Raw genomic sequence first — 15,366 nt, 5'->3', positions numbered from 1 at the left:
ATATTAGAAGGTTACCTGGTTGATCCTGCCAGTAGCATGTTCGTTTGTATATCAAACCTCAGGGTTCTCTAGTGGGGGCATTGTAAATGTGAAGGGCATCAAGCGAGGACACAGTCATTTTAAGTAGTTTGAATCATGTTTTGTGTTGTTTTTCTTTGTTTCCTTCCTCAGGTCGACGCTGTGAATTGTGTGATGATGGATTTTTTGGGGATCCCTTTGGGAATCATGGTCCTATGCGCCCTTGCATCCCATGTGACTGCAATGGTAATGTCGATCCTAATGCTGTCGGCAACTGCGACCCGATGTCCGGCAGCTGTCTCAAATGCCTACACAATACAGCAGGAAACCACTGCCAAAGATGCCGCGAGGGTTTCCATGGGAACGCGCTGAGCCAAAACCACGCTGAGAAATGTGTTGGTGAGTACTTTCCCTGCCCACCAACAGGGCCCTCCTGCTTGCACACTCTTTGTTTGAATCATTCCTCACCTGCCTGTTCTTGCCAACAGGGTGTGGCCATCAGACTGAGGGTATCTTTAAGGCTTAGTGGGATGGGCCCTGGACTATACCATTGCATGGATACCCCCTCTAGTAGCGTGCACATACCACCGCTCCTGTGGGATGAGGCCGGGGCTATTCGATTGCAGGGGTATCACCTCATGTAGAGTGGCAGTACATGAGCCTCCGTTGCCCCAGTGGGATGGGACCTGGGCTATACCATCCTCCAGGTAACAACCCCTGTAAAGTGGGGGTAAAGCATTTTTCATCATCCCAGTGGGTTAGTACTTGAATGGGTGACCTCCTCCTGCAGATATTGAGTATGGCAGTTGCCATCACCCCCGTGAGGAGACTGCACTAGTTCCCCCTTCAGCAGAGTGACGGCGCCCCCACAGGACGGACTGAGCCCTGAGTGGTGCATGCTATGGCTGGGGTGTCCTGACTGTGAGCCCTGACTCCGCCCCCCTCTGATGATTTAGTTAGTCTTAACAATATATGCCCCATGTACCTCAACAATGGCATAGATGTTCACAAACTACCAGACACCTCCACTCAGCCGGACTCCTACTCGCACACTCCCCGCATACTCAGAACGAGATACCGCGGCCGTGCCTTCTCCTAACTCTTGCCTAAAGCCTGGAAGAACCCGCTGCGGCACATCTGAGCTGCCTTCTCAGTTCTTGAATTCCACAAGAAACGAAAGATCTGGCTCAGCACCTAGCCACACCTGACCCAGGCTCGGCCCCTACAGCTCCTGCTACATCACCAGGATACCCTCCAGGAGGAATTTGTGCTGTACAAAAAACATAACATAACATAGCAGCAGAAAAATCACTTCTTTGTTTACTAAAAAATAAGGCTAAAATGAGGCCACGTCCTCCAAAAGTGGATCACAGCTCAAAGCCAAGTAACGTGGCTCAGCATATGCAATATAACATGTTTTTTTATTCTTGCAAAGCAATAGTGTTACTTTGATTTAAATTTCACTATGCTGCCAGCTGCCTGAAGAAACAACACATCCTCTCCTACAGTCCTCTGTTGTCTCCTGAAGATGTGATTAGTGAAGAAATGCAAACTAGGACAGCTGGGTTCTAGTCCTGGCTTCCCCACTTGATCAAAATGTGTGATGCTGGGCACATCACTTTTTCTCCTTGTTTCTCATTCACAACAGCTGCCTAAATCCTAGGACTTCCTGAAAGTGATTCCCTGTAGTGTGTAGTCCCACACCATCATTCATACAGTCAAATGTGTCACCATTGGCTCCCTAAGTGGTCGCACATGTACACAAACTCCATACAATAAAACTGAACGGCTGTTTCTTTCTCACGCTCTTTCATTCTCACTCTGATCTCTCATAGCCAAGTGCGACCTCAGGCCGGTCTCTCTGAAGACCGGTAATAGACTTTACCAACTCTGCCAGGGCTTCCGGGGTGCTCTCTGTAATAGATACACCCTGAATTCCCTCTTATTAACCTCATCCACCGTTGCCAAGGTCACTCCATCGTCCTCAGGCCGTGCCTTGAAAGCCCAGAAGTGCCTGGGGTAATCCTACGAACACCCTGTGGGGATTCTTTTTTCTGCCTTGTGACCTTGTCAAAGGCACCTCTAGGACACGACTGTCCGTAGCGTTTGTACGAATTTTGAAACACTACGTTTACTTGCATGGCTACATGTCCACAACACGGGTAGTGTACCAAGTAATAAGGAATTGTGACTTTGGACATTGTACTCAGTAAACGTATTTGGAGATTTTGATGGTGAAACTTTGAATTGGAAAGACGATTTTAAGCGGATGTAGATTCTTGTGGGAGACGTTAATGGATTTCTGGAAACAACATACTTTTTCTGTTTCTGGCCCTGAGGAAGCCCGTGTGTTGGGCAAAACGTGTTGGCTGTGCTGAACTGTCGGGCATAAACAAGAAGACTTTGAATAAACGAGCTAATACAAGCAGAAGGAAAAATGTCTTGCATCATCAGCGTTGAATACAGCAATAAGCTGAAACATGTTTTTCTGTTGGAAGTTGACTCTCTATTTGTATATATCGGTAGTAGACTTTGTCAACTCTGCCAGGGCTTCCGGGGTGCTCTCTGTAGTAGATACATCCTGAGTTCCCGCTTATTAACCTTATCCACCGTTGCCAAGGTCACTCCATCGTCCTCAGGCCGTGCCTTGAAAGCTCAGAAGCGCCTGAGGTAATCTTATGCACACCCTGTGGGATTCGTTTTTCTGCCTTGTGACCTTGTCAAAGGTACTACCTGGGCCGAATGCCTTCTTTTAACCGAATACCATTCATTTCATTTTTTACGTCAAAGGGCGTATGCTTTGCCCTAATGAATATAAAAAACAAATGCAAGCAAAGAGCGAGAAAAAAGCTTTCAAATAAAGACGAAGCCACTTTCTCCATTCTATTTTTTTGTGGATACCCTGTGTATGTGACTATAGTGACACACCTTTATTTATAGGGCGAGCCTATAGGCAGTGTGCAAGCACTGTCACTAGGCCGATGATCTGTTGTGTTTAAAAAAAAAAGTCGAAGGCGCGTTTAGCCAGCCTACACACACCACTGGTCATTAGCATACTCACTCTCTTTTGCTGCCTTCTTATTTGTCAGAAGTCGTGATACGCTACTTCCTGTTGGTTGTGTGGCGCACCGCTCAACAACAGATTGATTAAACTTACTAGTGTCCCTCCTGGAATCGTTAGGCCAAGCCTGTACGCAGCGCGCAAGTGCTGACACTATGGCGATGATCTGATGTGTTTAAAAAAAATTGAAGGGGCTTTTAGCCCGCCTACACTCACCATTGGTCACTAACATAATCACTCTCCTTTGCAGCCTTCTAATTTGGCAGAAGTCGTGATACGCTACTTCCTGTTGGTTGTGTGGAGCACCGCTCAACTACAGATTGATTCAACTTAATTAGTGTCCCTCCCCTGCAAACGCTGTGATTGAGGTACTATTTCAACTTTGTTTGTGTCCAGCAGCCCGCCTTTCAATATGTTAAGAACACACTTTTAATAACATACGCTTCCTTTCTTGGGCCACACACATCATGTAAGATGTAAAATATATCAGTAATAATCTTAACGTCATGAGTGTAAATTTTTCGATGTCACACTGTTAACAGATCTGTGACTGGTGACTAAAAGAATCGTTAAAAGTTGTTACAATACTGCAGTACGCACCTCGAAGCTTCCGGAAGGTAAAGAAACTGAAAATGTGCTGTACAGTGTTGCGAAGGCAGTACGCAAACGCAGGTTTACGTGAGACCGGAGCAATTACAAACATCGTTTCGCCAGTTTCTCGCATTAGGAGCATTAAAACACGAAAACTAAACTTGTGTTAAACACTTCCAATGACACTTTTCACACTATGAGGATATTTGAGAAAGGATTTCCATTGCAAATTGTGTCTAAAAATCTGGCAAAGGTTTGCAGTCGGCACAGCCCAGACTCTCCCAGTGCCCCGCCCCCAGGCATGATTCCCGCCGACAAGGGTTAAAATAGCTCCGGCCTTTCATCATCAGTGCCAGGCAGCTCGCGCGCTATTAACCCGCGAGAGGGCTGCTCTTGAAATCCACGCTGGCTTTATAGGAGGTGTACTCTGGCCTATGCACTGTTAAACATTTTAAATAGGTACACATTCTAACACACGAGTCGTGTCCTCTTCGGGAGTTATTTTTTTATTTTAACATTTAAACAAATGCAGACATAAAACATGCTTTCATGAAACACCTGCCGGGGCGTAGCTATCAACAGCTCAGCAAGTGCATTGCAAAGGGCCCAAAAGATGTAAGGGGCCCCCTCCATCTCACCTATGGCTGTCTTCTAAAATTCAGCATCATATTTTGTGTGTTGGAGGACGGGGCATTTTTCTTGCTTGCATTAGGGTCCATGGGAATCTTTATGCGTTTCTGGATGGTTTTCTGTGACCTATAATATTGAATCCGCGTATTTCACTTGTATATGACAATGTAATTGCATTGTAATTGCATTTGTATAGCGCTTACTACCCCTGACGAGGCGTCAAAGCGCTTTTTTCGGTGAGTAGCATGCTACTCCGAGACCCATAGAGGATTAGTGTTGAATTAGTATAGGTAAACATTCAAGTAAATTTTAAGTGGTGGATAGGTTAATCAATTATTTGCATTCAGAAGGATAGCAGTAGGATAGAAGAGGAAAAAGGTTTGTATTCATATAGCGCTTGTTACCCCTGATGGGTGTTGAAGCACGCTACTCCGGAAACCCATAAAGGATTAGTGGTGAATTAGTATGGTGACATATGAAAGTAATTTGAGTGGTGGATACATTAGTCAGTTATTTGGAGTGAGAAGGATACCGGAGGGATAGAAGGGGAAGAAAGGTTTGCATTCAAACTGCACCTGTTACCCCTGATGGGCGTTGAAGCGCTTTTCTGGCGAGTAGCACGCTACTCCAGGACCCATAAAGGATAAGTGTTGCAAATTAGTATAGTGAAATATGAAGTAATTTGAGTGGTGGATATGTTATTCAGTTATTTGGATAGAGAAGGGTAGGTGGCGGGATAGAGGAGGGAAAGAGGTTTGTATTTATATAGCGCTTGCCACCCCTGATGGGGGTTTGAAGCACTTATTTGGCGAGTAGCACGCTACTCTGGAACTCATAAGGATTAGTGTTGAATTAGTATGGTGAAAACATGAAATTAATTTGAGTGGTGGATAGGTTAGTCAGTTATTTTGATTGAGAAGGGTTGGGGAGGGGAGAAAAGGGGAAAAAAGGCTTGCATTTATATAGCGCTTGTAACCCTGATGGGGTGTTGAAACGCTTTATTGGTGAGTAGCACGCTACTCTGGAACCCATAAAGGATTAGTGCTGAGTTAGTATAGTGGAATATGGAATTTGAGAAGTGGACATGTTAGTCTGGTATTTTGATTGAAAAGGATCGTGGAGGGATAGAAGAGTGAAGGATTTCTTTTTTTGTCTCTTTCTTTTTTTAGGTCATAGCAGTTGGAGGAGGCTTTTGGTTGAGTAAAAAGGGTTTTTGGAGGGGAAGAGTCAGGCAAGAGTTTAGAGGTTTTTGGGGGGGATCGGTATAGTAACGGAGGTGCCAGATGATGCAAGGAGGGGTAGAGTAGGAGAGAGTCTAGAAAGGGTTATTTTGGGGATCATAGTAGTAGTTTGGGATACATGAGAGGGTGGATGTAGAGGATATATTGATAGATGCATAGGGTGGGAGATAGGGTAGTGCATTGGAAAGAGTGGTAGAAAGAAGTTTGAGATGAGGCAGAAAGTTGGGCTAGAAGATATATTGAGAGAAGGATAGGCTGAGAAATTGGGTAGTGCATTGGAAATGCCAAATTAGAAGAACGTAATAAATATATAGATCCATGAGTACATTGAAAGTATATAGATGCATAAAGGAGGTAAGTATATGTAGATTAAAGATATTGATAGAGGCACAGGATGAGAAATAGGGTAGTGCATTGGAAATGCTTTTTCCGGAGAAAAGTAAGAGGCACACAGATCCAAGAACATGGAGGGACATAGATGCACAATGGAAGCAAGTACATGTAGACCAAAGATGATTCTTTTTTTGTTAACAACATATTTATTTATTTAAATTATTCTACATGTTTATACAAAGCAATACACAAAGATCGGTACATATCTATAGTGAAAATAAATTGTGGGTGGGTATTACTGAATGGGAACATGGGCAGCATTTCCTGCCCTGGTCACGACCGGACTCGAACAGGCTCAAATAGGCAACTGCCCTTGTCCTCTCCACCCTTAGCCACGACGCCCGGGCTGAGACGCCCTAAGCCTGGCCTTTTATAGCCCTAGTAAACAGGTGACCCCTTCAGCCAATGCGAACCCTAGCCCTAACACTATCAAATCACAACACTACCCCTAAAATCTGGAACCAATAGGAGACCAGGACCTTACAGCCAACCTTAGCCCTTGTCCAAGCTACCTATCAGTTAAAAAAAAACTGATCTCTACGTCCAGTAGAGGCTCTAGTCCTACCAGTAGTCCCAAGCCAAGTCCAAGCAACCAATGGCACAGGAAGCCCTGGTTCCTACTTCCAATAGAAAGCATAACCCTACTCTTAGTCTCACACCTAGTCCAGCAACCAATCACACCAGAAGCCCTAATCGCTACTTCCAATTAAAGGCCTAGCCCTAGTCCCACCCTAGTCCCAACAACCAATAACACAAGAAGCCCCAGTCCCTACTTCCAATAGAAATCCTAACCCTAGTCCCAACCCTACATTGATTGAATCACAGACCCAGAAGCCAATCAGAACCCTCAAATCCCAACCAATGAGGACACTAACCCTAATGCAATAGAAACACCAGATACAACCACCAATCAGTGTACACATGTACCAAACAATAGCAGACTATATAAGGTCCCAGCTACCTCAGACAAGGTTTGCTGGTCAGGGAGTTGGAGGCTGCTACCCTATTCAGAAATATCCTAGGAGACAGACAGGTTCAATCCACACTTTGGACTTCTGCAGGTGAGGGCCTAACAAACTTGTCCTTTAACAATACTGTTTGAATAAAACTTTACTCCCTCTCCTGGCCAAAAAACGAAGTGCACTGTCCCTATTAAATACAGTTTAAACACCACACAGCAGATAACTGCTGTCTCAGAGCACCCTCTGATGTAGAATTTCCCTGTTGCTTTGGGGGGGGGGGGGGGGGAGAGAGAGGCTGGTTTCACTGACTTGTTAACACTGAATGGTGGCTGACGGTGCACTGCTTAACATACAGGTCTTAGCACAGAGCAAAGGAGAAATTTGGAGGGGAAAACTGGTAGTCATGGGGAATGAGAGGGCAAAACTACAGAGTTTGGACTGCAAATCCCACAATTCAACAGGTTAAATGGAAGCAGTTACAGGCAGGAAAAAACACAACTTTAAACACAAAACGGGTGATAAATTATGCAATCACAGGCAGTTTAAAACTACAATTTTAAACTGTAAAAACCACAGGCAAAGACAGTTAAAGAAATTTAAAAAAGAAAAGATGATGCAATCACAGGTAGGGAAAATCGTTTTTTAGGGAAGAGACAGCACTAGTCTGCCTCCTTACCACTTCCTGGACTCTGCTCACTGCAATCTGGGGCACAGGTAGGCTGCAGCTCACAAGATGGAGAATGATTTGGGGTGCACTCAGCAAAACCTTAAGGGGCCTGGGCAGGTGTGAGAGGAGGGCTGGCTCAGATTTCCTTGGAGCTGGGGAACCAATCGGCAGTCCTAGGTCTGCTGGCCTGGGGCTGGGGCTGGGACTGGGGAGCTGCTCTATTCAGAAATCTCCTAGGAGAAAAGACAGGCTCAATCCACGCTTTGGACTTCTGCAGGTAAGGGCCTAACAAACTTGTCCTTAAACAATACTGTTTGAATAAAACTTTACTCCCTCTCCTGGCCAAAAAACGAAGTGCACTGTCCCTATTAAATACTGTTTAAACAGCACACAGCAGATTACTGCTGTCTCAGAGCACCCTCTGATGTAGAATATCCCTGTTGCCAGGGCGGGGGGATGGTTTCACTGACTTTTTAACAGAAAATGATGGCTTGGGGTGCACTGCTTAACATACAGGTCTTAGCACAGAGCAAAATGAGAAATTTGGAGGGAAAAATTGGTAGTCACGGGGAATGAGAGTGAAAAACTACAGAGTTTGGACTGCAAATCCCACAATTCAACAAGTTAAATGGAAGCAGTCACGGTCAGGAAAAACCACAAGTTTAAACACAAAGCAGGTGATAAATTATGCAATCAAGGGCAGGTTAAAACTACAATTTTAAACTGTAAAAACCACAGGCAAAGACAGTTAAAGAAATTTAAAAAAGAAAAGATGATGCAATCACAGTTAGGGAAAATCGTTTTTTAAGGAAGAGACAGCACTAGTCTGTCTCCTTACCACTTCCTGGACTCTGCTCACTGCAATCTGGGGCACAGGTAGGCTGCAGCTCACAAGATGGAGGAGAATGATTTGGGGTGCACTCAGCAAAACCTTAAGGGGCCTGGGCAGGTGTGAGAGGAGGGCTGGCTCAGATTTCCTTGGAGCTGGGGAACCAATCAGCAGTACTAGGTCTGCTGGCCTGGGGGTGGGGCTGGGACTGGGGAGCTGCTCTATTCATAAATCATCTCCTAGGAGAGGATGTGCAGCAAGCTAAGGTAATTTTTTATTTACTTTTTTAATGTATTTAATGGGCTAATGTCCACTACATCATTGACAGGCATTACATTACCATTTTAAAAGTAAACATTTTAACTTGAAAAAATAATCTAATGCATGCCTGCAATTTAGTCGATGTGATTGCGTGCATGCACTCACCCATTTGCCTGCCTCGCCACTCTTGATAGTTGGCAGCCGCCACTGTCCATACCCCAGTTAAGGTGATCCTTGTTAGTACAGATTGGATGGGAGCCCTGCCTCCTCCTGAAAGACTCAGGGAACGCCCTTGGTTTTCTCACCAGTGTACAATGCATGCGCAGCAGTCCTGGGGTAACCTCCAGGTAGGGTGAGATGTACAGCACCCACCACCATCCCTCTGCCCACCCAATCATGTAAATAGTGGGTGCCAAATGCTGCCATCTGGTTCTTACTTGGTGAGGGTTTGGCAAAGGCAGGGATATCACCATCTGATCGGGGATGTCCCCGGCTGCTGATGGCCGGGAGGCGGGTGTTGGTTCTTTGACAGTGAAAGGCTATCACCAATATAAAATGTTCACACAATGGACCTAATACTGCATTTCAAAGCTAGTGCTTGATTTGTAAAAGAATGAGTGGTGCTGCCCGAAGCCCACAGCCAGCGCTATGAAATGTGAGCGTAATGAATATCAAAGCTGCGCAGTCTTGAATCCACCTCATGCCTCTTTGAACCTTTACCAGGCACTCGCTGCCCCTTTATCTCACTCCTGTGGGTCCCTGATCTCTCCCTTTGTGTTCTCTTCCTTTGTCTTTAAATTGTGAGTTTTTCCCTCTCTTGCTCGTGGTAAATGATTGAGGAGTTTAAGTAAGCGACAGTCCCCAAAAATGAGAGCTATGGGCCCCGCCGGCAAACACCGGCTCAAATTAAGCACTGTGCCCAGACGCTTTATTATATACATTTGCTAACAAGGCACATGTTCAGAAAGGGCATTTATAAAATATTTTAATTCATAGTTTGCCAAGCAAGCCGTACACTTCCCAAGATTGTTGGTAGTTCATCTACCCCAAGTACATTTTGAGAAACTGTTTGCAAATTGGAGCATTTTCTGTAAAATTTCCCTGAAATATTTTGAAAGCCAAAAGAGATAAAACCGACTCTGTAAAAACCATTTCCATGGTTGGTTTTATTTAATGGCAGCTGTCTAATCTTGTACATTACAACTATTTCCCAGTATTGACAAGTGTAACAACGTGGTTTGACTTGTCTGAAAACTCGCTCCATTTCAGGGTCGGACTGGCCCATAGCGCAATCTGCAGTGTAAAGTGGGCTGGTCTGACAGGGCAGCCTGCGCACTGGTTGTCCGCTGTTTCTGGGCCTGTTTTATGGTCGGTTGGGCTCGTTTTCACTGTTTATTTTGCTCATATTAAAGCAAACATTCCATGCAACAAGCACAAATGCATGCAGTCTCCTATACCTTTCAAAGCACCTGTACCACGTGTCCTTAAAAGTTCAAAACTGCTCGGTTTGCAAATATAGGCTACTTTTTTAGCCATCTGATTCGCTAACGGGGGACACTTTTATTTTGATGCCTGGCCTAATTTCTGTCCCAGTCCAACTGTGTACCTTTTCTTTGCGCCCACTCAGGGCAATGGACTGGTATCTGAGTTGCAGCTGTGTTCCACTTTTTTGGCAGCGTGATGGCCGATTTGGGCTGTATCTCTGCTGTTCAGATGCCACCAGTGGCCAAGTGAGGGCCGGAGCGGCCTTCCCGGAGGCAGATGGGCCTCCATAACCTACCTTTTACCAACGGGGCGGCTGTGTCATTCCCAGTCTCTCGCTGGGCATCCATTAATGTATGCAGATTGTACAGGGACAGTGGGCCTGAGTGGCCTTACTTATATTAAGGTGTGTTTCACCATAGTTAAGAAAGCAAACCTCTTTTTAGAGAAAGTCCCCTTCTTTTTATAATACTTAGAACACTGAAGCAGTGTTTTGCGAAAAGGCGCAATACGCAAATGTGGGTCCTTTGTAGGTCTTGCCTGAGCCAGCGCATGCGCTGCTCTGCAAGACATTTAGTGAGTGGCTTTTAAATGTGCTACCACAGGCTTTTGCTGGCCTAGCGCTTGTGGTTACGCGCACGTGCACGCACGCAGTCGCCAGCTTTCCTCTCGCTTGCTCTGTGAACGCTCCTCCGCCCCTCCCCCGCCGCGTCTCACGTTAATTGGAAACATGCAAACGTGATGCTTTCACTTTCGCCGCGGCGGGCGCTCGCGCGTGCACCACTTTCGAAGCCGGGTTTGTCTTGTTTTAAGTGCTATTGTACATTTATTTCATTTGGGAGGTGTTTCCTCATCATTGGCCCGAGGGTGTTGAACCACAGCGTGGTGGCTAATAGATGTCAAGAAGAAATATGCACCTAGCGCCTGCCTCCTGCATCCCAGCATCTGGAGCTTTACAATTCTCGATACATGCCTCACTTCTTCCGGTCCAGTCGCAGCGCTAGCTTGATCTTATTTGCTTCTTGTGCGTGTCAGGGGGCCTTGTTTATGCCGCAATTCCTGTCCAACAGATTTAATTTGAATCTGGCCTGGTGTAATGTCCCTCCTTGTGTCCTCTCACTTGCCTCCTGGGTTCGTTCATTGTCCCCTTTGGGTAACAGGGTGAGGAACGGAGAAGCCTTGGTGGCCACTATTATGCCAGGCAGCCTGCTTTCATGCTCGATGAGTTAGTCAACTGTCCCTTCACCCCTAGAGCCCCCCGTCAGCTGGGTGCACTGCTCAGCTACCTCTAACCTCCAAACCTCGGCTGCTACATGAGTGTGGCCTGCAGTGAAGTGGGTCAGACCAATCGGTAAAGTATCCAGGGCAGCAGAGCTGGAGTGTGCACCGGCGCAAGGCTGAGTGATGTGAAGTCAACACGTGAGGCCATACCTGAAGACTCCAGTGTGTGAGAATACTTGTGAAATGACGAGGTCAGGGTGGTGATGCTACATAAACGGATTTTTATTCAAAGTGTCAATATAAAGGCGATGGAAGTGCGTCCTTCCACCACCAGCACACCACTGTTTCTGCCCCAACATTCTACATTCCCTCAGCCCCAACAATCTTTATTACATACTCCCATGAGAATTAAAATAAGTGCTGGCGGGCTCCCAGTGCTACGGTATATCTTCATGTGATGATTCCATGGCGCGGTTCGGCTCTCAGACAGTCTTACTTCAGGCCCTGTCAGTTGTTTGATACAATTGGCCGGTGGTACCACTGGGGGACATCACATCCTGATGCCAGTGCAACACAGGAAGCTTGTGTGGAAGGCCGGAGCTGGGGCTCACTGGTTTGTGGGTGGCGGTTGGTTCTCAGCACTGCTGTCTGCTGCTGACGGCTCGCAGCAGCCTGGCTACCCAAACTGTGGGGCCTTTTGATGGCCGCCACCTGTGGCAAATTCAATATTGCGAATCCCAACCGAGGGAGAGTTCAGTGGACTACGTCGGGGACATCGTCTGGGACATCTGTCACACTCAAAGGTTCATGCATCAGACTCACAGCAGGGATATTTAGCCTGGACTAAGGCGGGCGGCATTGCAAACCGAAATGATTGCCAAAGGGTATGTCTTGCAGCCTGAGAGTGGCACCCAGTTGCAGTCACCGACCCCCAGTCATGCTGCCTCCCTGCCCTTACATATGTGTCTGTCACGTACTCACTGCTTGCCCCTCCCACCTCTTGTGCCTTGAGCAGACACAGGGCCTCAGAGTCCAGAGGACTCACTCATCTCCGGTCCCGAGGACTCACTCATCTCTGACCCCGCCAAGTGTGCGATGGTTCTCTGTGAGCACACAATGTGCTGCTCCCCTCAGGTGACAGAGTAATGCCCCCACTCGGTCTCTTCTCCTGCCATGCCCTGCAATCTTCAGAGAACTCTTTGGCAGTGGTGTGTTTGAGTAGCAGAGCGCCTCGCACATTTACACATGTAGCATGACCCTACATTAGTTCTAAAAGTGTGTCTACAGCCTGAGTGCCCTCTTAGGAGTGTGAGAGGCATGGCAGGGCAGAAGGAGAGCCTCAGAACTCAGGGAGGGCTGGAGAGGCTGGGCGCAGTGTTGTTAGGTGCTAAGAAGCACAGAGCCTCGCACATTCACAACTAAGTGCCCTTCCATTTCTGGTGCTTTGCAGCAGTTTTAAGATCTTAGATTTTCTCGTTGCTTAAATGGGTGTAATCTCGGATATTTATATGTTTCACTATGTTCATTGCTTGATTTTGATCACGAGAAAGTGTCATTCATAGTCGTTGAAATGCCACACAAAATTGCTCTGAAATTATAAAAATGTCACACATAGCAATCTCAAACCTTGGCAGCTATGCATGAGTGTTGTGTTTATTTGTGCTTGTATTTATTTCACTAATAGTGCCTTTCCCTCCCTAGCATGTAACTGCAACCACGCGGGGTCGGCTGGGGATCCACAGGCATGCGATCCTGTCACAGGCCAGTGCATTTGCCTCCCAAACGTGATTGGACGAGACTGCAGCCAATGCAGACCCGGCTTCTATGGCATGCAGCCAGGGATTGGCTGTCAGAGGTAGGCTTCTATAAAATGGCTCTGGGAAAGAAAACTCTTGACTTTAGCACTGTTGATGGGTGCTTTCTAAGCCTGGGCAAAGCACTATGCTACGCTCGCGAAGTTTGCGATACTTCGCACTATGCGAATTGCACGTAGCACAGTGCAAACATGCGTAGCATAGTGTTGCGTAGTGCAACGGTCATTTTTTGCTTGCTCGCGGTCCTCAACGTCAAGTTGGCAACCGCGAGCAAGCAAAATGACATCCCAGCATGACTTTTTTCTCGTTCGCAATCAGCAACATCAAGTTGGCGATCGCGAGCGTGGAAAATAAACCTCCCGGCGAGATTCTCAACGCGGGGAGGTCAGGTTTCTCATTGTGAGTGGTCGCGTATGCTTGCGACCACTCGCGATGAGAATCTACCAGTCCGCGTTGCGAAAGCTGCCGCTCGAGTAAAAATCTACTCGAGCGGCAGAAAACTACAGCTCGCACTGTGCAAGATGCCGTTTTCAATGATTGCACAGTTCCGGATGCTTGTCCGCACTGTGCAATCATTGAAAACGGCATCATGCACAGTGCAAACAGGGTACTACGCAGTTCGCGAAGTGCTACGTATAGCTCGCGCAGTGCAAAGAGCGTAGCGCTACTTCGCGAAATACGCCCAGGGTTACTGCGTTTGCTTGAGGAAGGACAGGAATATGCCCTCAGGCAGGTGTGAGTGAGCTAGGGGTGCGTGCACTTGCATGTTCCCTTAACAGTCTTATTGAGTCTCATAAAGTTTGTGGAGTTTAAAAAACACATAGTGGTAGAATCATTCATTGAAATAGGTTTGTGGGATAACAACTCCACAACAAAAAAAAATCTTTAGTAGAAAGTTCTCCAAAAATGTTTTCAGTAAAATTTCACACACAACAGAAGGGGAGCATAGTTTCACCACTCAACACACTTTACAAACTTTACACACTTTACAAACTGAGCGAAGTTGTTCAACTTTGGCTTCACAGCTACAGTGGTCCCCGTCTTACTGATGCTGAGGAAATCCAGTGGCACTGAGACATGACCACACTGGTACTAGGAAAAGAAATATACCGATACTGAGGAGGAAAGCCACTGGGAGAGGGAATATACAGACTCTAATGGTAGACAAATAGGTTACACAAGGACACTGAGGTTAACAAGGACCTTGAGACGCTAGAATTCCCAGATACAAGGATAGTGAATGCATTAGGAAAGGAATAGGGTGCCACAAACAGGAACGATGAGCAGGGACATTGACACGTTGAGTGGGAAAGGGAGACACTAAGGCACTCCCACACTGGAGTAGGGAGCTACCGACAGGCAGTCCGTACGCTGAGATTCCTGACAGGCCAGCATAGAATAGTCCCTCAACTGAGGCACCCGAAAGGTCCACACACTTCGCATGCTCCGCACAATCTTCAGATGGATCAAACCAACACCAGAAAGACCGTCACCCAGGCCCTTGTTACCATCCACCTTGACTACGGCAACGCCCTCTACAACAACATCTCCACCCAGCTCCTCAGAAGACTCCAGACCACACAGAATGCTGCAGCCAGACTCCTCCTGGACCTCCCGGACTTCCCCAAATGAACCCACATTGTCTTCTACCCGAGAGACCTCCACTGGTTCCCCATCCACAACACAGACCTGCCTACCTCACCAATCGAATGAACTGCCACCAACCCGCTAGACACCTGCACTCCTCTTCTCTCGCACACACACCCAGCATCTGCACAACCGCAGTGGTGGCCGCTCCTTCTCCTACATCCCAGCCAAGACCTGGAACGACCTTCCCCACCAGCTCTGAACAGCGCCCTCGCTGGCAGACTTCAGAAAGAGGCTAAAGACCTGGCGCTTCGATGGAGACACAGCGCCCAGATACCCCTAGGGGTGACAGTGTTGTGCTCTAGAAATGCTGATTTGACTGATTTGATTGACCTTGGCTTAAAATAAGTACATTTACATACTGAGTCTGGTGGGTCAGTGGACTAGCTCGTGCCCTCCAGGAATCTGTGTTTGACCCCATGGCCATAGGTTTGAATCCCAGAGGATCCACTCAGCCTTTCATTCTGACGAGGTCGATAAAAGGAGTACCATTGAGTTAGGTAGCAGTAATATATCTGCTTTTTCACTCTCAAGAGACCCAAAGGCGAA

At 46.9% G+C, this 15,366-nt stretch overlaps 1 protein-coding gene across 2 annotated transcripts in view; it reads left to right on the top strand.

Moving 5' to 3' along the window:
• LAMC3 (laminin subunit gamma 3) overlaps positions 1 to 15,366 on the top strand; it is a 770,318-nt gene that overhangs the window by 540,567 nt on the left and 214,385 nt on the right. For both annotated transcript variants that reach the window (XM_085613958.1, XM_085613956.1), the window contains exons 14-15: positions 172 to 417; positions 13,058 to 13,211. In XM_085613958.1, coding sequence (XP_085470084.1) covers positions 172 to 417; positions 13,058 to 13,211 — 400 coding nt within the window. The remainder of the gene's footprint in view (positions 1 to 171; positions 418 to 13,057; positions 13,212 to 15,366) is intronic.

This window comes from Triturus cristatus, chromosome 1_2 (assembly GCF_964204655.1).
Source record: "Triturus cristatus chromosome 1_2, aTriCri1.1, whole genome shotgun sequence".
In the NCBI taxonomy this organism is placed as follows: domain Eukaryota; kingdom Metazoa; phylum Chordata; class Amphibia; order Caudata; family Salamandridae; genus Triturus; species Triturus cristatus.
The sequence above is the reverse complement of the archived record's forward strand: the minus strand, read 5'-3'. Positions and strand labels throughout refer to the sequence as shown.